Source organism: Calonectris borealis, chromosome 4, assembly GCF_964195595.1.
Source record: "Calonectris borealis chromosome 4, bCalBor7.hap1.2, whole genome shotgun sequence".
NCBI lineage: Eukaryota > Metazoa > Chordata > Aves > Procellariiformes > Procellariidae > Calonectris > Calonectris borealis.
The window spans coordinates 21,402,590-21,426,289 of NC_134315.1; the positions used below are offsets into that span (position 1 = coordinate 21,402,590).

At 37.6% G+C, this 23,700-nt stretch overlaps 1 protein-coding gene across 7 annotated transcripts in view; it reads left to right on the plus strand.

Annotated features, from left to right (window-relative positions):
* Positions 1–23,646, plus strand: part of STIM2 (stromal interaction molecule 2) — a 76,688-nt gene extending 53,042 nt beyond the window's left edge. For 3 of the 7 annotated variants that reach the window (XM_075148886.1, XM_075148887.1, XM_075148891.1), the window contains 10 exons: positions 6,466–6,577; positions 7,236–7,351; positions 8,029–8,206; positions 9,125–9,302; positions 10,213–10,380; positions 10,591–10,691; positions 10,938–11,176; positions 12,919–13,008; positions 14,805–15,006; positions 15,817–23,646. In XM_075148886.1, coding sequence (XP_075004987.1) covers positions 6,466–6,577; positions 7,236–7,351; positions 8,029–8,206; positions 9,125–9,302; positions 10,213–10,380; positions 10,591–10,691; positions 10,938–11,176; positions 12,919–13,008; positions 14,805–15,006; positions 15,817–16,297 — 1,865 coding nt within the window. In that variant the 3' untranslated portion in view covers positions 16,298–23,646. Of the gene's footprint in view, positions 1–6,465; positions 6,578–7,235; positions 7,352–8,028; positions 8,207–9,124; positions 9,303–10,212; positions 10,381–10,590; positions 10,692–10,937; positions 11,177–12,918; positions 13,009–14,804; positions 15,007–15,281; positions 15,431–15,816 lie in introns of all 7 variants that reach the window. The other 4 variants (XM_075148889.1, XM_075148892.1, XM_075148888.1 and 1 more) reach the window with 4 other exon arrangements.
* The last annotated feature ends 54 nt before the right edge of the window (positions 23,647–23,700 follow it).

Sequence of the window (23,700 nt, forward strand, 5' to 3'; positions counted from 1 at the left end):
TTAAGTATTTGTCAAATAGCTTAAAATTGCTTTCTGTTTAAGATATTGGTGATGTGAGACAGATAAGATTTGAGGGAAGAAACTGAAAACACAGTTTATTGTATGGTAAGTGTGCCATTGCTGTTTGGGGTCTCCTTTTTAGCATTAAGAAAAACAGAGGTTATTTTTAAGTAATTGCTTGAGAAGGCTCTTATACAGTGAATGGAACCCTGAGGACTGGCTCCATTCAGAGCTTTAAAAATTGCATGATAAATAAAAAAAGCAACTTCAGAATATTGCTTTTTAATATTTCTGCAGTGGACAGGCTTTTGGTATTATCCCCACCTGAGGCAGAATCCTTAAGGCATAGCCTGTACTGGTGCAAATTAAAGGAATTTCAAGGCTGCTGTAGGTTTTACCTGCATGGAAGGAATCATATCATAGCTTAAATCAGCATCTAGCCTGTTGTTGCTATGTTGCCACACGGTTTCAATGAGTCCTTTAGTACAAAACAAGACTGTCACTTAATTTAGTTTAGTTGATGTTACTTATGCTTTTTGTGACCGTTTAAATTTTTTTAATCTCATAATGTAACTCTACAGAGAGAGCTGCATTTAGAGGAATGGCTAGGAACTAGCATAGCTGTTTAAAGCGTAGAAAACACTGCTTTCTGAAAGTCTTCTGACTTCTGTTATTGTGTGTGTCTCTTCTTTAAATGTAAATGCCAGTATATGCTTGTTGTGTGATATTTGCTTTGACTATCTCCTTTCCAACTAAGCAGTATTTATACATATACAGAGCCTTTCAGCTATTCTAAAATATCAAGCTTAGTAGTTATCATTGAGTTAAAATCAAAGGTGCATCTTCAGTATTTTTTTTTTACAAAGGCCGTGAGGAGGTGGTGGTTGTGAGTGCAGCAAAGGTGACACATGAACGTTTGTTTTGATGTGTAATACCAGTCTTTGGACAATCATCTTTGAAAGTTTTGTGTCTCAAGGGTGTCTGCCTTCTCTTTTCTTGCCCCTCTAATGGGCTAAGATCATATGAATTTGCTGTCTGAAGAGAGATGTCTAGGTATTTAGTCTCAATAGTAAGGGAGTCTGTAAAATCAGCACAGGGGCCTTCAGCTGGGTAGTTTTCTGACCTGTCTTGGTGAATAGATAGGGTGCTGCATTCTTGGTGAAGTAGCATTGCCCCTTGGGATTTGATTTTGTAGCAAAGTAAAACTGTAGTGGTCAAACCTGGAGTTCATGAATTGTTTACTATTGTCAGACTACTCTGAGTCATACCAAAAACTAGTTTTTACAAATTGCCTTAAAAAAAGTGGTTTTTCTTTATACCATTATGGCATGTTTGACCTTTAATGTATAGTATGTCCTGTAGACTGCCCTATAATACAAAAAAGCTTCTCCCTTGCCTTGTGTATTTTTTTTTCTTTAACTCTTTTTCCTTCTCTGTGGTAAGTAGAAGGTGACCTAAAGTCTGGTACCTTATTTATTAGGGGATAAAGATAAAAAATGGCTGTATGTTTGTATGTGTGGTCATCTGTTTTATTCTGAGGTAATGTTGCACAGGTGTTCTTGCAGCAACTGGGACTAAACTGCATACCACAGAGATGTTACGGTTGCCTTGCACTTTCTTAATTGTTTGCTGTCTCAAGATTTAAATATCCGAGACTGGAAATGCGTGCAAGCGGGGCTTGGCTAAGGATGAGTTACATTATGCTGCGTGCTGTTCCAGGCAGGACCAGTACAGTACTGCAGCCTGACCCTTCTGCGTGAGAGGAAACAGAAAGTTGTAATGTTAAACTGTTGAAAAGATAGTTAAGGTCACTCCTCTCTTTTGCTTTTTCATGCTATTTAAAAACCTACTAGTGGCAGCATATTTCATGCTGATGTTGCCGCCGAAGGTCCTGCTAAAAGAAAACTAACTTTTGAATCCTTCTATGTGCTTGATACAGACAGATCTTGTGTTTTTCTATATTGCCTGGTCAGCCTGTTCTCAACTTTAAGCCTAGTATATTGCTGTCATTCAGTCCTTGCCATGAAATACTCTTACCGAATGTAATTTGATTTCTGAAAGGAGCAGGAGGCCCATCGGAGTAGTGGGGCTGATACTGTAATGTTGTTTTACGTCACACCTCCCTGCCCTAAAGCACTGTGCGACATGATAAATTTAACATGAAAAAGTGATATATAGCCTGATCTTCTAATCAGCCATTACTGTGGGTTAGCAAGAAGCAACTTTTCATACAAGGCCAGTTTGAAGCTACTTTTGCTGTCTTCACCTTCAGGCATCTTATTATAGCAGTTTTAAAAAAAAAAAAAAAAAAGTAAAAAAACCAAACTTGTGATTTGAAATACAACAGCTGATGCAATTCTAGAGTCTGAGTGCTTCACTGGGGTGTAAACACCATGGCTTCTACACCTGCCTGCCCAAGGCATGTTCCTGACATCCTTTCTCTCGAGATCTCTATTTGTGAAAGTAGGTGTGAGAGGGAAGGATTTTGATTACTCTTCAATGCTATATGCATTTAACTTAAAGTAATTGTCAGTTGCTAGTCCACTGTCTGAAGCACTATATTCTTTTTGGGTGTTTAAAATAAGGAAAAGTTACAACCTCAGCTAATTAGGAGGAGCTGGCACATTCTAATTGGCAATGCTGATTGAGATGAATTTCAGCTGGCCTGCTTGACTTTCAGTACACCTGGTGTATATCACTTGTCGTGTGTCATGTTTCAGTACGCTATAACTGCTTCTGCTGAAGAAAGGTCAGTTTGCTTCTCAGTATTGTATGCTGTTATAGATATAGATGTTGGTCATAAGGTCTTATTGGAGACAAGTCAAGCAATACTTCTTACTGGTATTTAGCATATAGAAGATAGCAACAAAAAGAAACAGTCTGAACATTTTCACTGATATAAATCAATCTCTCAGGACTCCACTGTGGTGCTGTAGGAAAGGGAGGACAGGGTAGTTTAGGGTCCAGTTCCACCTGGAAAAGTTGGGGATTTGCAGGCACTGACACTGGAATTTCACTAATGCAGAATTAGTTTACACAATAAATATAAATTTCTTGTGAAATAAATGCATGGGCAGAGATTCAGACCGTGAAATCCCAGAATAAGGGTTGACTGTATTGATTATGCTTAGCTTAAATGGTGAGCAGTCATTTAAAAGGACACAACATAGAATCATAGAATCATTTAGGTTGGAAAAGACCTTTAAGATCATTGGGTCCAACCGCAAACCTAACACTGCCAAGTCCACCACTAAACCATGTCCCTAACTGCCACATCTACACATCTTTTAAATACCTCCAGGGATGGTGACTCAACCACTTCCCTGGGCAGCCTGTTCCAATGCTTGATAACCCTTTCAGTGAAGAAATTTTTCCTAAAATCCAGTCTAAACCTCCCTTGGCGCAACTTGAGGCCATTTCCTCTCGTCCTATCACTTGTTACTTGGGAGAAGAGACCAACACCCACCTCGCTACAACCTCCTTTCAGGTAGTTGTAGAGCACGATGAGGTCTCCCCTCAGCCTCCTTTCTACAGACTAAACAACTCCAGTTCCCTCAGCCGCTCCTCATAAGACTTGTGCTCCAGGCCCTTCGCCAGCTTCGTTGCCCTTCCCTGGACACGCTCCAGCACCTCCATGTCCTTCTTGTAGTGAGGGGCCCAAAACTGAACACAGTATTCGAGGTGCGGCCTCACCAGTGCCGAGTACAGGGGCACGATCACCTCCCTGCTCCTGCTGGCCACACTATTTCTGATACAGGCCAGGATGCCATTGGCCGCCTTGGCCACCTGGGCACACTGCCGGCTCATGTTCAGCCGGCTGTCAATCAGCACCCCCAGGTCCTTTTCCTCTGGGCAGCTTTCCAGCCACTCTTCCCCAAGCCTGTAGCGTTGCCTGGGGGGGTTGTTGTGGCCGAAGTGCAGGACCCGGCACTTGGCCTTGTTGAACCTCATACAGTTGGCCTCGGCCCATCGATCCAGCCTGTCCAGGTCCCTCTGCAGAGCCTTCCTACCCTCCAGCAGATCAACACTCCCGCCCAGCTTGGTGTCGTCTGCAAACTTACTGAGGGAGCACTCGATCCCCTCGTCCAGATGGTTGATAAAGGTATTGAACAGAACTGGCCCCAATACTGAGCCCTGCATACCAAATATATATATATATATATACACACACACATATAAATATATGTATATATATCATAGTATATACAAATATACATATACCAAAAAGTAATCGATATTAACTTTTATGTAAACAGGTAACAGTGTAAGAAGAATACAGAAAGTACAAGTTCTGATTCTAGTTCAGGACAGACTTCGGTTGCTTTTTTTCCCAGTTTGTGTAGTAATGGAGGTATCTGATACAGTGATAGATAATGAATAGTAAAGTGTTTTTTCCTAAATATAACTGGTTTGTTTGGGGAAATTTCCTTGACATTCTATGAAGGAAACATCACACTAGTCTAAGCAGTAGAACAGATGTGATTGACTCTACTGTAAACAACTTCAATATGTACCTCATTTCTTACATGATAATATGTTTAAAATTACTACTGAATTATAAAAAAGTACAAATTTATGTAAACTTTGAAAAAAGTGACTACAAAATACTTTCAGCAGTAGAAGTGAAATTTCTCAATATTATTTTTTCTTTTTTTTCTCCCCCTCAATTTATAAACTCAGTGATTTGTGTGGCTTCTGAAATTACATGTTTTATACTGTCGGTGGTAAAGTCTGTAGTGTGTAGTAGCTATTTTAGGTGATTTTTTTCCTATGTCACATCACATCAAAACAATGCTTTTGCTTTGGATCAGTTTATGAACATATTTCTGGAATGCAGTTACAGTGATATATTTCTGGATGATCGTACCACCCTTTTGAGATGCTTAGAATGACTTGTAAATCTAATCACTTATTGTTCACAAAATGGTTAAGAATCTTTGCAATGTGAAAATCTGTTTACAAATAGAGCCCAGACATTTTGCATAAAAGCTTAGAGTAATATGACAAAATTGAGTCTGTTGCAAGATCAATACCTGGAAAACAGTTTGTGGCTCAAAAGCAGAGGAAGAAATGGCTCAAAAGCATGCTGGGAAGAAGGTGTAGCCATTCGTAGAGATAGAATACAAGTGGTTTGTATTGTGGATTTATTTTTTAAAAATATAAGTGGGTCTGTGAAATGTGTTCTGTCTCTGGTTATCTGGAATAATGAAAATCTGAAATGTTTAAGCTTATTTTTCATCTATGCTGAGGGTAGGCAAGAGACCTAGAAGTCCTTATTTCAATTTCAATGTGAACTGAAATATGAATTTGAACTCATAAAAATTTCTGTTGCCTGCAGCTTACCTGTCAAGCTTTCAGCAGCTCTTTCTAAAGGGTCATTGTCAAAATTCACCACTGAGGATGTGTCCTTGTAATAAGGTTTCTAAAGAAATCTCTGCCCAGCATTGTCACATGCAAGTAGTTTTATAGCGAGCAATGTTTAAAGAAAAAGATATTTGTTCATGCAAAGCTATGTCTGTCCAGAAGGACGCTGTCACTTTTTCTTCCATACGCAGACAACCTTTTGCAGACTTCATAAATGGAGAGAACAGTTTCCCTTCAACTTTGCCAGTGTGAAGCTATAAGCTGTAGCAGCTGGCCTGTAAGCGCCAGAAATGTGATGGTTTGGGGAGGTTTTTTTGGATAAAATCTATGGATAGTATTTCCTTATTTTCTTAGAGCATCTGTAGCTATGAAAGGTTATGTAGACTATTGCTGTTATACAGGAAAATTGTTAATTATTCTCTACATATTTAAATAATTTTTCATAGTGGGAATATTCTTGCATGTAATGCAGCTGTTTTGGGCATATTTGAGAGAGATTTAACTGTTTTGCTGTTAAATTTCTGCTGTCTTTCAGTATTTTCTTTCAATCTCCTCTCTTCCTTTCTTATCTGCTCCCATTTTGTGGTTAGTAGGCATGAACCTATATGAAAATTTTTGTGAAAACAAGTTCTAAAGCCATCCTGCGAAAGATCTTGGTACATTGCCTTAAATGGCTACAGCACCTGCTGACGTGTTTAGTTCTGCAAGGATAGCAAGGACAAAAGGATTGAGGCTGAGATCAGTTTAAGCAGATAAAAGTCACAAGATGCTGTCCTGATTTAAACTAAAGCAAATCACTAAATTATTATGTGGAATTTTTAATAAAGAAATGTGTCTATTGGTTCCGTGCTTGTTTCTTTATAGTTTGCCTAAGCTTCCTCTGAGAAGCATATAATGAAAAAGGCAAAATGACAGAAAGAATGAATGTTGGTGAATGTTAATGCTAATTTTTGGTGAATGTTAATGCTAATTTTTCTGCAATTATATTTGGCTAAACCCTCTTGCTCACTGTAACCTGCTTTTCTACTGCTTGTCTTCTATGTCTTGCAATTGATTTTTACAAAAATTAAAGGTAATTAAACTGTTTTTTTTTCCTTCCAGTTCATAACTGGACTCAAGAGGACACTCTTCAGTGGCTGTCAGAATTTGTTGAACTGCCCCAATACGAAAAGAATTTTAGAGACAGCAATGTCAATGGAACAACACTTCCCAGGTGAACATTTCTTCTTGATTAGTTTCAAATAATTCCCTGTAGGTTGCTACTATGTAGGAACAACTATGTGAACCTGAAGACTAACAAGATATGGTCAAATGCAAGAAAAGAGAAGCGTCCTTGCAGTTTTGAAGAGCTGGCTGCGTTTTTTTCTGCCAAAAAATTTCAAAATATAAATGCTTCTTGACACTCCTTTCATCTTAGTTTTCTTTCTTGCTATTAAAGCTTTTATCAGTTGATCACATAATTCTGTATGGTAGCGAACTTTCTTTTGAACAACTTCCAATCTATTGTACATCAAAAACTGTCTGCAGAACCCCTTTTCTTGAGAATAACTACTAAATTTGAGTATTGCATATATTTCAGAGAGTTGGTGTCACAAGTCTGCAAATATATCATTACCTTCAACTATGCTAAATGGATTTATTTCATGATTATTCCAGAAAGAAAAGAATAGGGAAATGATTTGATGTTTTTCCTTTACCACATGCTGATACGCTTTTTTTATAGCACTACTGTCATTGTATTATATCTCTCGCTCTAATTGCATAACTATAATCTATATAACAGTGGGAAATTCTATTTATGTATTTCTTTCCATAGACTGGTTTTGAATGTAGCTTGTGCAATAGGTAACATTTTGTCTTACCGTTAACAGAATAGCAGTAAATGAACATGCGTTCATGATCTCTCACTTGAAAATAATTGACCGGAGCCATAGACAGAAGCTTCAGCTTAAAGCCTTGGATGTTGTTTTATTTGGACCTCTCACACGTTAGTAATGCCAAACTTTTTGGAGTTTTTTCTTATCTCTTATTTGTAAGAATTCAACAGGGAATACTTTCAGTGACACTTGATATGTAGGTGGGACAGCTTATCTATTTTGTGAATGTACTGATGGATTGCTTGGCATGCGTTGTGGAAGTGGGCAGTGAATTAAAAAAGGTTATTAAAATGCTGGGGTCAGGACAAAGGTTCACTTCTGTGTGTAAGATTATGTAGAAATTTTAGTATATAGTGTGGAATATCCCTTTGGTCAGTTGGGGTCAGCTGTCCCAGCTGTGTCCCCTCACAACTTCTTGTGCACCCCCAGCCTACTCGCTGGTGGGATGGTGTGAGAAGCAGAAAAGGCCTTGACTGTGTGTAAGCACTGCTCAGCAATAATGAAAACATCCCTGTATTATCAACAGTGGTTCCAGCACAAATCCAAAACATAGCCCCATAGAGCTACTGTGAAGAAAATTAACTCTATCCCAGCCAAAACCAGCACAGTGTTGTATGGAAAATGCTCTGGAGTCCATTTGAAAGGTAGTTGCTGGAGATGGTTTGAGATAAATGAGCTGGAATTCTGTTCAGGTTCTGTCACCTTTTAGGCTGTGGGGAAAAAAGAAGTCCATAGTCTGTTGTCTGTATCAATGAACTAGTTAATGATCATGTTATTCTCTGCACAGGTCCCCCTCACAACTGGATGAAGGATTTTATTTTAACAGTTTCTATAGTTATTGGTTTTGGAGGCTGCTGGTTTGCATATACACAGAACAGAACCTCAAGAGAACATATCACAAAAATGATGAAGGACTTAGAAAGTCTCCAAACAGCAGAGCAAAGTCTTCTTGACTTGCAGGAAAGGTATAAAAACTAAAAAAGTTAATGGTTAGCTGTCCTTTTGTTTTGAGGTTAAATACAAATACAGATCCTTTACAGTCATAAATTATTTGCATTAAGCTGCCTTTGGATTTTGTTCATCTTCATTTTTCATGGAAATTGTGATTTCAGTGACAATGGGTTTTTGGGTAGAAATTGCTTCTGGGTATTTTAGCAGGCAATATGAACTTGGGGATGAGGTAGAGAATAGAGTTTCAATCTTTTTTGCTTACAGATTTAGAAGTATGTACTGTTATTTTCATACAATTACAGTTTACTTTGGAATACTTACATGGAAATGAAAACATTTCTTCTGTTTTTAAGCTCTTAAGATTGAAACAGACCTGGACTGATCACTTTCTATTGCTTATTTAGCAGTGTGAGAGTTGATAGTCTTCTCTGGTGCACCTGTAACTCAATTGTCTGTAAAGATTTGTATTTTCATCTTACTACACCTTTAATGAAGGTTCACCTAAAAGTTCGCGTGATGTTCACACATCTGACGTGGACATCACATTGTGTGATGTAATTGCTGCTGGTTCATGAAGCTTGCACAGTCTTTATTATCACAGAATGGTTGAGGCTGGAAGGGACTTCTGGAGGTAATCTTGTCCAGCCCCACCTGCCTCAAGCAGGATCATCTAGAACAGGTTGCCCAGGACCATGTCCAGGGAGCTTCTGAATATGTCCAAGGATGGAGACTCTACCACCTCCCTGGGCAGCCTGTGCCAGTGCTCCATCACCTTCACGGTGAAAAAGTGTTTCCTGATGTTCAGATAGAACCTCTTGTGTTTTGGTTTGTGCCCATTGCCTCTTGCCCTGTTGCTGGACACATTTTCTTCTCCTGAGGACTGACAACGAATATGCTGTGTATTTTCTCGTATTTTTTGTTCAATTGTGAAGGCTTGAGAAGGCACAAGAAGAGAATAGAAATGTTGCTGTGGAAAAGCAAAATCTGGAGCGCAAAATGATGGATGAGATCAATGATGCAAAGCGGGAAGCTCATCGCCTAAGGGAGTTGAGGGAGGGAGCTGAATGTGAGCTCAGCAGGCTCAAATATGCAGAGGAAGAGCTAGTACAGGTATCTGCAAACTGTTTATAATTTTAGTGTTGACTTTAAATTGGTTCTGGTTTTATTAATGCTTAGGAGTGTTTAAAGCTGCATTTCTCTAATGCTAGATTTCATAGAATCATTAAGGTTGGAAAAGACCTCTAAGATCATCGGGTCCAACCGTCAACCCAACACCACCATGCCCACTACACCATGTCCCTAAGCGCCTCATCTACACGTCTTTTAAATACTTCCAGGGATGGTGACTCAACCCCTTCCCTGGGCAGCCTGTTCCAAGGCCTGACCACTCTTTCAGTAAAGAAATTTCTCCTAATGTTCAATCTAAACCTCCCTTGGTGCAACTTGAGGCCATTTCCTCTCGTCCTATTGCTATTACTTGGGAGAAGAGACCGATAGAATCAATTTTCCATTTGAATGGAAAAATTCTAAGAGCACTTAATGATTGTCTGTCAATCATGCCATTATCTAGTAAAATAATCCTGAAACTATAAAAAGACATACACTTTGTATATTAGCTTATCATAATGTTGTTGGATTCATGGAACAAAATATATACAAAAGCGTTTTTTCTGTCTTGTTATCAGATGAGAGATAGTAGCTTTGTACTCTTCTGAGTAGCAATAGATTGGATTTATTGTATTAAATAAAAATGCTGTCTTACAAAAATATTTAAGCTTCAAGTTAGGGTCTATATATCATAGAGGAAAAAAAAATCTGAGTATAATATAGTATATGGAAATTCATATGCTGTATTTCAGAAATGCCTGATCTGCCTTCCTGACAGCAATTGGCACACACCAAAGCTCTGTAAAGCATTAGTATGTTGCTGTGGGGTATAAAGGTGCTTATATTTCACTTTCTTCTGCTGTCAGTTCTAATGATACTCTTGGTGACACTTTTATTTCTTTTTGATTGCTAGGTTCGCATGGCTTTAAAAAAGGCTGAGAAGGAGTTTGAGCTGAGAAGTAATTGGTCTGTTCCTGAAGCTTTGCAGAAGTGGCTTCAGTTAACACATGAAGTTGAAGTACAATATTACAATATCAAAAGACAGCATGCAGAAATGCAATTAGCAATCGCCAAAGATGAGGTACTAACTCTTACTCTTCAGCTACTTAAAGGCTTTTCTGATCTGTTGCTAGATATATGAAATAGTAAATACAAATTATTCAGATAAGCGTTTGGATATTTTTTTTCTCCTCTGAGTTGTTTGCTACCTGTCAATATTGCTAATGTTTTGTCATCTCTGTTAAGTATATAACTTCTAGTTTTATGCATTTCATTTCATCTTGCCTTTTAGGCAGAAAAGATAAAAAAGAAGAGAAGCACTGTATTTGGAACATTACATGTTGCACACAGTTCCTCCCTGGATGAAGTGGACCATAAAATCCTTGAAGCAAAGTAAGAATATTACCAGCATGCATATTCTTTTGTGATTATTTACTCCTGGAACGATGGGATTTTTGGGGAGTTACGGAATTTAGTGTCTTAGTAGTTTTGCATTTTTAAGTAAAACCATTTAAAAGATATTAAAGTGTGAATATTTAGACAGTCCTAATGGATCTTCTGATGTGCTAGAATGACTGTGCTTGTGTTGCTTTGCCATTAAGAACAGCCTATGTAACTTTAATGTGTGCTTTTCTTCAGGAAAGCACTCTCTGAGTTGACGACATGTTTGCGAGAGCGTCTTTATCGATGGCAACAGATTGAGAAGATTTGTGGTTTTCAAATAGCACACAATTCTGGGCTACCAAGCTTGACCTCCTCTCTCTACTCTGATCACAGCTGGGTAGTTATGCCTCGAGTTTCCATTCCTCCTTACCCAATTGCAGGGGGAGTTGATGACTTAGATGAAGATACTCCTCCAATAGTTTCACAGTTTCATGGTAAGTGGTGAGCTCCATAAAAAAAAAAAGGGGGGGAGAAGTTGTGGAGGCATGGGATTTTAAAGTCAGGTGGGAGAAGAATGCTGAAATCAAACAGAATTGGATCAAAGTGAAAAGGACCAAAATTCTATCTAGCATTTCGGATGCATCTGTTGGGACTTGCATAAACTGAAAACTGGGTTTTGCAATAAAGATAATATGAAGAAAAAGCCTTTATTCCCTTTCAGTGAGGGAGTGGGGCACGAATCCAGCTAAGGTTTTGAAAGTCTGCTTGTCAGGCTTGGATTGCCACTTAGACAAAAATCTGTAATGAGTAATGCTGAATTTCTGTTAGCACATTTATTCTTTCAGATGGAAGGGATGGAGTTAGTCTAGGGTCCCTTGAGCTAGTAGGAAGATCACACCCTTTGAGAGGCCGCATGCTACATAGCTTTTCAAACATTCTTTAGTGGCTGGAACAAAATCGTGTTGTTGTCCAAGGGAAGCTTTCAGGCAGAATGTTTGTGTTTGGATACAGCGGGTTGTTTGAGTGTGAGGCAGAGAGGCCAAGTGCTGGAGGGAGGGAAATCCAGCTTTGGTTAAACTATGATTAAAAGATATACACTGGGGATTTAGACCACCCTCAGATCTTGAGTCATTGTGTTAATACAAGAGCTTGTTTCATGGAAGTTGTGATTAACTGGACTCTAGAGGCAAATCAAAAAGATGAGCTCCCATGTAGCTATTCAAACAAGCAATATCAAACTGAGGAATGAGTAGGGAAGAAAACTTTGTCATATCTGTACATTTTTCTTCCAAGGCTGGGATTCTCAGAAGAAATTAAAACTGTATTTTAAAATAGCATAAGGAGAATAGTTGCCACTTTGCTGGCTTCGTTTAGTATGCCTTGGGCACATGTTTTTCTTCTGAATGTACCAACCTTTTTTCTACAGGCCACATGGAAAAGTTCATTAATCCACTTGCAACGCTACTTTACTGCAAGTTCTGATCACTTTTAAAGAATACTGTCTCTCTAGTCATCTTCACTGTCTGAAGGCTTTGATTTAAACCTTAGCAACAAATTTCTTGGATGGTCCAGTAAAATATGGATGCCTAGAATTAAACTTCGAAGTCTATATGGAGAAACATGTGGTCTGATTTCAAAATGAAGAGCTCCATTTATTATCATGACTTTCCAGATGGTCTTAAATGACAAAGCACTTAGATATGTATGTAAGACTTCAGACTTGTGGTTTTTTTTAGTCATTCTTCTCATTCAGGTCTTGCATCGAAGTGAAGCCAGAGAGCAAAGTGCAGTTGGTTCAGAGGAACTACGATTAGAGAAGGACTGTACGGTTTGTAAGAGCATACTTAGTTGAAACTTTACTGTATGCTTTTGCAATTATGGTTTAATTTTTTTGTTAAAGTTCAGTTCATTTGGAAGTATTTAGCTAATGGATGTTGTCTCAGTCAGTGATGAAAGTTACCTGAATCTTAGTAACATTACAAAAACTTTAAATGTGTTTTTCTGAATTTTGGTAAGGCATGAGAGCCTGATTTTGTTAAAGTGATCACATAGGGAAGTAGCTTCTCCTTAACTTACTAGCTTTTAAAATTTCTACTCAGCAAAGAAAAAAAATAGAAACACTTGGGAGTGGGGAAAGAGAGGGAAAACATGCTAAATGATCTGTTGTTGAAAGCAGTTCAGGAGTCAAATTACTGTAGGTTAGTTTGGTAACTGCTAAATTGTTCCCATCCTTTAGACAAAAATGACAAATGCACACAAGGAAGGACAGAAGCAAAATGGCTTGTCTCACTCATGAGGCTTCAGGGAAAATGCAGTGTGCACACAGGTCAGTTATGAGCAAGACTGTTTCAGTGTCTGGACCTAAACTGAACTGTCTGGGCTGTTACCTTGCCCCAGCATCCTTTGATCCCTTAAGATTGACAAAATTTGAAGCCTGCCAGGCAGGCTTCTTCGTGCCGCAGCAGTTGGGATGATAGGCTAAAATGGTGTGAAGTAATAGATTAATCAATCCTGAGCTGAAGAACGAAAGGGGATAAAGAAATAGATGTATGAGACTGGATCCAAGTCATTACAGGAAGGTGATAGTAAAACTTCTACTTCTCTGTTGAGTGATTAGGATTCAGCTGATTCCTTGATAAGTGAGTTTCATTTGTACTAGAAAATTCTAGATGTTAAGTTGTCATAGCTGAATCCTTCATAATCCTGTGCATATACACCTGCAAGGAACCAAAATGCTTGTAACTTCTCTCAAAATTCACTGATGGTGCAATTTTGTTCTTTTTTATACCAGCGAGTAGGATGTCATCTGATTTACCTGGACAATAGTACAAATTTCCTAAAGGGATTCTTATTTTCTTATCTCAGTTCACATTTGCTTTTTTAGGAATATTTTTGTAATGACACAAGCTTATTTTTGAGCTGCCAACACCTGCATTTCAGGTCAGTAGGGAGTTCATCTAAAGTAAAATCAAAAGTTTAAGTTATGTGACGACTGTCATGTTGGGACTTGTAAACCTTTATTTTCTGCTCAGCCTGGCAGGAAGCAAAGTCTAAGTGTTGGCGAAGGTGCAGCTACTTGCTGTTTTGTAAAAGTTGTGATTTCCTGCACTGAAAGTGGAATGACAACTCCAAACTTTTCTGAGATTCCAGGAAGGGAAACTGTAATTCACCTGATTCTAAACTGGTATCTCAAAAATCAAAATGCATTTTGTCAGGCTAGATGTCCTTGTCTACAAAAATAATAGTTTTTGAACATCAGTAAGGGTATGGCCTGTCTTACCTAAGCAGTGATGCATTCTGTGGGACAGTTTGAAGAGGGGTATGAGAAATCCTGAGGCTCATAACAGCTGGCCTGAAAACAGGTCTGTAGATTAATTTCCATAGAAGTATTGCTGCCTAATCATCTTTTGAAGGAGGAATTGGATTAGGAACATTATAGTAGTTTGTCACTTCCTGTTAGATACTTTCCTGGTCAAGTCTTGTGTTGCTGTCTCCACCCATTCTTAGTATTTTTGTTTCCGGAAATTCATAGTTAGCCTGGCAAAAGAAAGTGTTATCAAATAGGAAATTCCTGAGTTTAAAATGAGGTTGAATTGTATTTTTTCTATCATGTTATATAAATGAAATTGGTCTTCGATGTCTAATGTAACTTTCAACTAATGCAGTGTATTTCAGTTGGCTGTTTGGTTAGGTATACCTACATTGCAAAACTTTTATGTATTCTTTTAAGTTCCAAATTGCCACACAAGTAAAATACAGGATATTGTGTAACATACTAATTTCAGCACTGCTATTTTTGGTTTATAAAGGGTTAGGAGTTTCAGTAGAATCTTCCTCTTTGTTCTCAAGAGAGCATAGTGAGCCAGAGCTTTGGTGCACATGGTCAGAGTAATATTTGGCAGGCATAAAAGTGCTGCTGTTGCATCTTGGTTAGCTGCTTCATCTAACTGTAGAATGTATAAGGTGATGCCAGTCTTTCTTCCCTCTAAACAGTTGAGCAATGTCAAAGTTGTTTAAGAATCACTGTGGCTGAAGCAGATACCTGCTATTTAGTCTTCAGAGTAGATATTGTTAACATCAATGTCACTTGGAGGGTTTTGGTTTGCTTTTTCTTTGCCTCAGGGTCCATTGTAAAACCTCCCAGCACACTGGCAAGAAGCAGTAGCTTGTGTCGATCAAGACGCAATGTTGTGCCATCATCTCCACAGTCTCAGCATGCTTTGCACTCCCCTGACCCTGACATCCTTTCTGTGTCGAGCTGCCCAGCTCTTTATCGAACTGAAGAGGAGGAGGAAGCCATTTACTTCTCTGCTGATAAACAATGGTACGGAGATTAGCAAACAGCACTTGGAACTCTGATAGGATTATTTGAGACTAACAGTTTAGAATTAGAGGTTGAACCAAGCCAAAAGTTAAAGTAATCTGTAGGATAATATAAATTAATATAGTCCAACTGGAACAGAGAGAATTCTTGTCTGGTATGTGTATGTAAATAGCTAGCATGTCATATACAGTTAAGTAATGTTACAATCCAGGGTGCACTGAACTAACCCTGATTCTCCATTACAATATGTTACTGGCTTTTACATCTGAAACTAGGATCAAAAGCAATGTCAGCTACTGGGCGAAGAGAAGATGGATGGTAACACAATTCTTACAGCATGTTGAGCGTGTACCTACTCTTGTTACATGGCCTCATAGGAAAAGGTTAAATTCCTTTTGGAAGGAGCAAATGAGCTTGTTGAAAGGTAGGGACACTTGTCCTGAAGAAACTTTTTATATATGATAGGCTTAAATCTCCTTCTTTCATTTCATAACTTTTCTGACTTCATGTGCCAGAAAGATAGTTTTTGTTCTTTGAAGTGAGATACAAATGACTGATTCTGGGCAGATGCTGCTGCCCACAAAAACAAGATTGCACAAATTAATTATCTTAAGTTTAGATAATAAAATGATGTAATGCAAGTTGTAAGCTAAAATGTTTAACTCAATGTTTTTTGTTAATTAACTCCTAAGGAAAAGCGTGGGTGGTGCTTTTAGACTAATGTTATTGATTCTAAATTAACTTCCTTTTTAACTGCATGAAGGAAATAGTAGTTTCATTATGTTTTCTCCTCTCTTTGCTCTGACTCAGGGAAGTACAGGAAACAGGTTCAGAATGTGACTCCTTAAATTCATCCACTGGAAGGAAGCAGTCTCCTCCAGCAAGTCTTGAGATGTACCAGACACTTTCTCCTCAGAAAGTATCCCCGGAAGAATTCTCGTTGGAGGAATCATCTACAGGAGACTCCTCTTCTCTAACTGCAGATATTTCTAGGGGCTCTCCTGACTGTGTAGGCATGGCAGAAACTAAGAGCATGATCTTTAGTCCTGCAAGCAAAGTTTATAATGGAATCCTGGAGAAGTCCTGCAGCATGAACCAGCTTTCAACTGGGATCCCAGTCCCAAAGCCTCGGCACACCTCGTGTTCTTCAGCCAGCAGTGATAGTAAACCCAGCCATGAAGCTGCTTCTGTCCCTAGGATAAGTAGCATCCCACAGGACCTGTACCAAAATGGTGAAAAAAACAAAAAGCCATCGAAAATAAAAAGCCTCTTTAAGAAGAAGTGTAAGTGAGGTGGGCAGAAGAATAGTAATGTTATAAGAACTCTCTTTTTTAAATCTTTAGGAATGTAATTCCATTTGAGCATTCCAGATTGGATGCCCTAACGGAATGCTCTGTAGGTCAACTATATTTAAATGACTGTACTGTCAAAGGTCGTGCCAGCTGTCAATGAGAAATCATTAAAAAGTTCGGACAGTTTACATTCATTTCTGCCTATTTATTTCTTCTTTTTTTTTTTTAGTTTGTCTTTTTTAGTGTTGGGTTTTTTTATTATTTTGTTTTGTTGGGGGTTTTTTTAGTTTATTCATAAACCATTTTTAAGCCACTTTGGACTTCTGAGCTTTAATGGACTAGTAAGCCTTCCTGGGCTTGCCAAAGTTTCTTGTTTACCGGAGCATCTTCCTATCTTTCCGTAGAGCTAGGACATTTATCTACTGGACTTTAAGAAAAATAAAAGAAGTAGAACTAATTGAATTGCACTACTGTTTTACAGACTGGAAAAGTCTCTCTGCAAGTGAAACTGAAAGACTTGTATTTGACTGAGAAGATGAATCTTTTCACTTTTAGATCTTTTGGGGTTTTTAAGTAGAACTTAGGATTTCTAATTGACTTGATTTCTGGAAATGGAAATGCCATGCTTTTATTATGGGAAGCTTTGTTAGATGCATTTATTATTAGAATGGTTCAAGTCCTGCTGTAAAGATCATGTTTTTCCCAGGACTTTCACTGTGATTTTACTTCACTGCAGGCTGTATGACAAAAAAACAAACAAACAAACAAAAAAAAAAACCAACCAAAAACAACAACAAAAGAAGAAAAAAAAAAAAGGAAAAAAGTAATCTAACGAGAGAAGAGGCTCTTGGTTTCTTATGCAAATGATGGATATGAAACTTGACTGAGGACTGAAAATTACTTACCCTCTTAAAATGAGGAGGGGGGATAGTAGCTTTTGTTTACAGACTGACAGACAATGGACATTTGGTTTCCGAAAGTTTGTACTGTGGTAAAGATAATAAATTGGAAACATTATTGTGCTTGGGAATGTTCCAATTTTAGCTGATGCTTGTTTCAGATATGTTTCATAGATCCTGTTAATTGAAAGCTGTTGCAGGCTACATTGCTTATGCTCACTGCTGTGTATAAGTTATATTTTTTGGATTAGCTATTAATGTCTTAATGTTCTCCTTTTGTAAGATTTCATACACTTTATTTTTGTATAGTTTGAAGATTTAGCTGTTCAGACATGTCTGAAGTAAATGGTATAATTTTATAATGCATACTGTTATACTAACTCATAATTTTAGATATAAAGATACAAAGGTGAGACTCGACATGCTTCAGATAAAAGCAATTTTTATGTTAAGCTTTTATAGGGAGAGATGAAATTACTACGCGGTAACAAGGAAGCCTTCTTAGGGCAACAATAGGTAGTTGTTCAAAAACATCTTTTTATTTTTTTTAAACAGTTGGAGACAACAAATGTACTGCTTGAGCAACAGTGCCTTTTATTCAGTTTGTCTGAAAATATTAATACTGAGCAGGAATTTCTTTTGAGGTACATTCCAAAGAAATACTTCTTGCTCTAGTGAACACAAGCAATTTACCCAGTGATGACTAAATAGTTTCAGCTCTTCCATAGGAGTATTCTAGTTGCCTCAGTAACAGGTGCACTGCCAGGCACCTGTGATTAGGGGCTTGCTTCTTGCCAATATGTACATGCTGTACTGTATGAAAGAATTAATTCACTGACTGCCTAAATTTTTTTTCTAGTAAGGAGCCTTCAAAACCTGTAGGTAATTGAAATCAAGTGATACGTGTCTGTTCTATCATTTTCTATTTAGGTTCCACCATATATAACCAATGTGTTAGTTCAGTCCTCGAGAAGTGGTGGTGATGTTAACAGAAGCATTTACTGTGGCTAGTGAAATGGTCAAAAGAGGAGGGTTAGAAAATGGGATGGAGACCTTACATGTGCAAGTACCTTAAAAGTCCTGGTACATTGATTAATTCCTTAAGAGAACAGAAGGAATCCAGAATTTTGCTGTCTAACAAAGAATGCTTGTACATCATCTATACAGAAAAGTGTAGGAGGAATCAACTGTTTGATAAAGTTTGGAGAAGAGAAAAATTGGTGGAGTAGAAAATAATGAGAACATTATTCCATTATTCTCTGGATCATCAGATTGAACAGCTATAGCTGCAAAAAAGGTAACAATGGTCTTTTTGAACAAAGATTGTACACTCTGTACATTGTAGAAAAAAAAAAAGCAGCAATGCAAAAAGACTCGTGCCAGAGAATCACCTCAATGCTGAGCCTTCAGAGCTGTAGTTAAAAGCCTGATGAACATATGCAAAGGTAAAAAATACGTAAAAGTAGGGAACTTAATTTGCCTCCCAAACAGCACGGAGAAGACTACTACCAGAAAAATGTTCAATTTTGATGTTTGCACTTGAGAAGGCTATAGCAATAATTGAGTTTAAAGTAGGATCTGGGGCTGGATAGTAGATCTTGCAGTGTGAGGTTTGAGGAACTCTGTCTCTATCATTACCAAAGAAGATGAAGCAGCATTTTGATACTGGAGAGTAAATATTTACACATGGAAAAACATACCTGGTACTGAGGAGTGGGAGGACAGCACTATTTAATCCTGACATCAAAGTCAGGCAAGCTCAAATACTGAAAAGCCAAACCAGACAAATTCAGTTTTCTGTAGTAAGTATAACTAAAAATTGAAATAGAGGAGGTGTTGGACTCTTCATTGGCTGTGAGCTTAGGTGTTAAGTATATTTTTAAAATACACAATTTAACTGCCTTCTGGAAAAAAATATGTTACGGTGTTGTACAAATAAATCAGATGCAATTATCATAGTGATAGATTTTGGCTTCAAAATGCCAAACCCTTGGAGCACAAACTGCTCTCAACACTCAGTTTATCACCAGCTGTCCTGTGACTTTATAGCTGCTACTTAATAAATAAGCTACTTAATAACTAAAAGCTTAAGTTAATATGATCAGAAGTGGTGAGTATTGTATGTTGGAGCACAAACTGTAATTTTAAGTTCATAGAGTTGGGTTTTTTAATTATTTTAATAGACCCCTTGCACATCTTGCAACCTAAATTTGTCCACAGTCTAAGTGACTTGCATTGCTCCTATTACTGCTACTGTAGAAATGCTCGTCTTCAAACTGTTAGCATCCTTTTACTAAGGTATGTTGAGAGCACTGACTCTAAGGTGGATCCTCACTGGCAAACATCAAGTCCAGTCTTAATGTTGAAGTACTTGGCATATGTCAACGTCTCAGAAGTGAGACAATGTGCTTTAAAAGGTCCTCCGTTTTTCCTCCATTTGCTTAATGGCGTAACTTGAACTGGCTGGCAGTCAGTGAGTCCAGCCAGCGTTCCAACCACTAGGATTTCTGTAAGACATGTCATTCATTTGAGATAATCATCTAGTGTCATTGTCCTTAAATAGCTGAGGACTTCCTAAGCTCTAAACTCAGAATGGTTGTGTTCAGAGGTTGTTGGGGTTTTTTTTGAGCTTTTGTAGCTAAAATCCATGTTCTCTTTTAAATTCTCCAGTATTTTTCAGAAGATGAGGATCTTTGCTTTCTTAAATATTTTGTTAAGAGTCCTTTGTCAGGACTGCAGCCCCTTTGTGTAAACTGCCTAAAAGGCTTCTCCCTGAAGAGGTTACCATTTAAGTCTTTCACCTGTAAAAGGAAGAAGTGTCAAGTGGTTCTATATAAAGAAGAAGATAAAACCCCTAATTCTTCCAAAACTGAACACACCCAAAGCTTTCCACAATTCTTACTAAAGCTATGTGACACTTCTTTCCTAATAGTGTTAAAATTTTAGGAAAGGCATTTCTGGTTGCCATGGGGAATGCTGTTGACCAGCTTACAGTGGACTTTGACATTAAAACAGTTGATTCTTTTTCCCTGCTCAGTGATGGAATTTAAAATTGTTCATTGGCAATTTCAGGGCATGTCATATGTCAACTTTTCTTTCCTCACTTCACTGGTACCTAGGTAGCAGATTATCCTCCACTTTCTGATGGGCAATTTGCTGAAAGAGGGAAGATTCTCCATCATAGTCAAGGTAATAATGTTATGGTAAGAATACCGTTCCTCGTTTGGAAGCCTTGAAGATGGTGAAGCCAAGGATACTTGACTTCAGTTTTCTTATGATATTTATGGATGCCAGCTTGAGTTAGACATTAACTTACGACTCATTGAAAGCCTAAAAAGGTAAAATTAATTAGAAATTGACGCTTTCAAGATTTTGCCCTTTTGCTTCCCAATGTGTGGGAAAACAGCATGCACAGGAGAGAGATGAGCTCTAATTAGCATTTCTCATACCACCAGCTTCTAGAGCTTCAGGATAGTTTCATTCCATTTCCAAGATGCATTAAGGATTACTACCTTAATTTTATAATGTATGCAAAGAAGCATTTATTTTTCATTTACTTACAAGCAGAGGAGAAGAATGTAAATAAACTGAATACTTAAAAAAAAAAATTTTTTTTTTTTTGGAAGCCAAATAGAGGAATTACTGGTTCTTGGATCTCTTTACTATTTGCTTATCTCCTTGTACAATATGTTAAGTAGTGCGAACATGGTTTTCTAATCTGTTGCATTGACTAAAGTGATGCATTACTATCTCATGTTTGAAACACTGCTTGCTCTGAATTGCTGTAGGCATTTTAATCCTGGATGTTGCATCTTCATTGAATAACGGTTAAGCCTACTAAGGCTGTTTGATTCTAAGTGCTGGTAAACTTTTCTACTAGTGACTTAAACACAGATATTGGTATAACCAAAAAAGGCTTTCTCCAGTAGAGTTTGACTGCCTGACAGTGTGTAAATGTTTAGGTAACCATTCTGTGAGGCTTCAGTAGCAGTTCAACAGTGTCATACACATTTTCAACAGATAGCTTTTTCTTCCAGCTCTGTAGAGATGGTGCTGATCTGAAACTCCACTTAGTCCTCTCTTGCATAAACAGAATGCACTGATTCATATCAATTGTAACAATATTAACCTTTAAACTGTTATTCCCAGTTGCTCTTATATCTGACATTACTTAAGCAAGATGGCAGTACTTAGCAGTCCACTTCAGTCTTTCAGAAATAAAATGGACGTGTTACCTTTTTTCCTCTACAACTTTGAATCTCAAGTTCACCAAATTGTGTGTGTGTGTTCTGTGTGTTTAATGCTTCACTGAAATGAAAGTGGGAAGGTTGGTCTCGGCTTAGATGTTAACGAAAGCACATTTGAGCAGGGTAAAAAGAAATTCCTCTTGCTCATTGCAGAGGATGAAAAAGAGTTTCAGAGGTATTTCATCTACTTCTAAGTCAGAAGACTAAGGAATGCTCATGACTTACATTGCTGGAGATGAGAGGTACATTCAATCTCAAAGCTTTCACACCAGTAACTCTTTATCCAAGAAAAAAAACTTTCTTCTTTAGACATACTCTGCAGGGCATTACCTTGATATTTCTATTCCATTTTTGACCCAGCATTAAATTTGGTAGTTAAAGCACTAACTTAAGTGATTGCCAGACCTCAGAGCAGTTTCAGATAATGATTTCAGTAGCGTGTCTTAAAATCAGCTTTGGCTTAATATGTGCTAAAGACATCTGAATTAAGACTTTCTGCTTTACATTCCTTTTATTTTAATTCAACTCAGTTCTTTGTGATCCCTCCACTGTTAAAAAAATAAACAGGTACTGATAGTTGATTCATGTTCATGTTTAGAATACAGTATTTTTTTTTCAACTGAGAATTACTAATAGATAAGTGGTAGATAGTTGCTTTTTGAAGACTAGATCATGGTTGGATATTGTTGTAAAAACACTGCTGTACTTCAGTTGAACTAGGTACAGCACTGACTGGTGCAATTTGTGTATGTGTGGTAAAGTTACCCTTCTTAAATTCTCCTTTGTTTTCTATTTGTATCTTAACCTGATGCTGCACAATTATTTTCAGACTTGAATTCATTTAAACTTAAGGTCAGTATGTCCAGCTGTACAAAAGTCAGTCTTCAATTGTCAGCCATCAGTCCATTCTTACTGAAATGAATTAAAATCTTGAATGTTTGTACTAGCTTATTAGCTTGTTAGGTGGTAGAATGGGTTCCTGGAAGTCTTCAGGTGGACGACAGAGAACTTCTGAAGTGAACCAGGTAACCTGTGTTCTTTATCAGCTTTCAAATCCATCTCCCAATAAGACCGAGTCTCCCCAGGGGAATGTAGATGTACTTACTGCTTGGAACTTTGTAGTTAATTATATTTGGCTGTCTAATTCTAATAACTTGCATGTGCGCTATGCTTGCTTGCTTTTCAATAGCTGACAAAAGCTATAGGAGACCTTGGGGGTTTGTTTAAAAAAATTGCTGTTTAAAAAAAAAAAAAAGACTGGCAAGAGAAATCTGTCAGGCTGTGAACCGACTAGAACCAACAAAGATCCCAGCTTTTTGTCTAAAAAGAATTGTTTAAACAGTTCTTAATGAAATGAATTGGGTAGCATGTGTATTTTCACATTGTTCTCCTCCAAGCAACAAAAATAATTAAAATACCTACATTTCAGCAAGGCTATTTGGGAGATGTCTTGCCCTGGTTTTATTTTTAATTTAAATAACATTGAGTTGTAGTGAGTGTTCAGCATATTAATGTCTGACTTAAAAGACTAGCAGAATTTGAATGACTTGCATTGTTTTGTTTAATTACGGCTTTATAAAAATGTAGATATTTACATAAAGCCCATCATTGGATCTAGGTATGTTTCAATGACATAGCAAGAAGAGGACCAAGACAAGTAAATATGTCCACAGTTTAAATCTTTCTTAAGATGCTGTACTGTTCTGGGAAGAGATGTTGTTCTCCATGCAGATTCTGCTCTTCCTCTATTTGCTTTTAGCTTCTGTTTATTTTCATTAGTTGACCTAAATTAAGAAACAAAGCCCTTAGACTGACTAGTTTCTGTCTCTCTAATATATACACATTGTACTTCCTTTTAACCTCATCTACTGCATGTTAATGCTGTGCACAAATGCAGTTGGAGTATTTCTTTGGTGTTGTACAGCATGATGCATTGCATTCCCCTTTCTAGTTTACCTCCCATTAGCTATATACTGCTTTACAACTGGAAAAAAATGAGTTTTTGGGAATTGAGTCTGCATATAAAAATCTTTTTTTTTTTTCTGTGAGTCTTATAAGAAATGTCCTGCTTGGAGAGTCTCAGACAGTATTTTCCTGTGTTTATTCATGTTACTTTGCTTTATTTTATAAGTGGATATTGATTTCTGATGTGTTGTTACACTTAATGTTGAATAAATCTGACTTCCATTTCGAAAAGTGAAACTGTGTTAGTGAAAATGTTATGTAATGTTAATGCATTTTAGACTGTTCCCAGAG